The 1,068-nt window shown below is 40.9% G+C and overlaps 1 protein-coding gene across 1 annotated transcript in view; it reads right to left on the bottom strand.

The window, feature by feature from the left end:
• Positions 1-1,068, bottom strand: part of LOC103600735 (ovostatin-like) — a 103,899-nt gene that overhangs the window by 88,250 nt on the left and 14,581 nt on the right. The window contains 1 exon segment of the mRNA XM_008585065.1: positions 81-133. Coding sequence (XP_008583287.1) covers positions 81-133 — 53 coding nt within the window.

The following is a 1,068-nucleotide window of genomic DNA, read 5'->3' as shown; positions in this document are numbered from 1 at the left end:
CCTTAGTTTCATGGATTAATTTTAAGACACGAGAAGCAAGACTGTGCATAAATACCTACATCTTTCCAACTATAACTTACCGTTTCCTCAACAGGCTTCAAATTCTCATCCAGAGACACAACTCAAAACATCACTGAAGAAGGAAAGGAAGATAATGCAAAGTAAATATTTATCTTATGTGTCATAACAGCCTTTCTACTAATCTGATTAACTTAAATGAATCAGAAAGCATTACATTACTGCAGTCTGTGACGAGCAGTTCCATACCTATCTGATGTGATATGTGTCAGACACTAGGGTGCCATGTGGAACTTGTGAAGCTAAACTGCCAAGAAAGAGGTCAGTAAAGGAAATTCCTGTCTTTCTTTTTTGCTTCTGTCTCCACTTTCCCCTTTTCCTCCTTTGCTACATCATATAATGGTTCCAGCTGCCTAATTACTTCATGAAAGAAACAAAGGAAAGAGGAGGCAGGTTAGATAATGGAACTCAGTACAATTCCTCACAGAAATCGTGTGCATATTAATTCAGTGTCCACCTCTCCTGTCTACTCCTCATCGACCAGTCCCTATTCCCTCGAGCCCCTGTGGAAGCATGTGCAGTCATCTTTCTCACACTCTCACACTCTTGTCCATCCATGTCCTATCCCTGGTTCGGTTCTCAGCCTGATGGCTTTGTCAAACCCATGTTGTTGTACTATGAGGAAAATTTATTCTCTTTTAAAGATGTGTCCCTATGCCCCTATTTTTCTCACAGAGCACTGTCTCCATCTCTTTTCTGCTCTGAGGCTACTACTTTCCCTCTAGGTCTCTACAGTGGAGACATCTCGTCTTCCGCATGGCCCAAAAAGAGGAATGAATAAGCAACTTCCTAACTTCCCAACTCCAACAACGTATTTTTCCTTGAACTTTTATGCAAAAGAGAGAAATTATTTCGGATGCCATTAGTTTCAGAACACCTCTATTTACTCTCGTTAATGCCATCTAGTGACTTTCTGATTGCTCTCCTGCTTAGATTATGTGCAGAATTTCACCCAGCTAAGGGTCTTCCTTTCCACCAGTTAAGACATCA

This window comes from Galeopterus variegatus, unplaced genomic scaffold (assembly GCF_000696425.1).
Source record: "Galeopterus variegatus unplaced genomic scaffold, G_variegatus-3.0.2 Scaffold3432, whole genome shotgun sequence".
Lineage (NCBI taxonomy): Eukaryota > Metazoa > Chordata > Mammalia > Dermoptera > Cynocephalidae > Galeopterus > Galeopterus variegatus.
The sequence above is the reverse complement of the archived record's forward strand: the minus strand, read 5'-3'. Positions and strand labels throughout refer to the sequence as shown.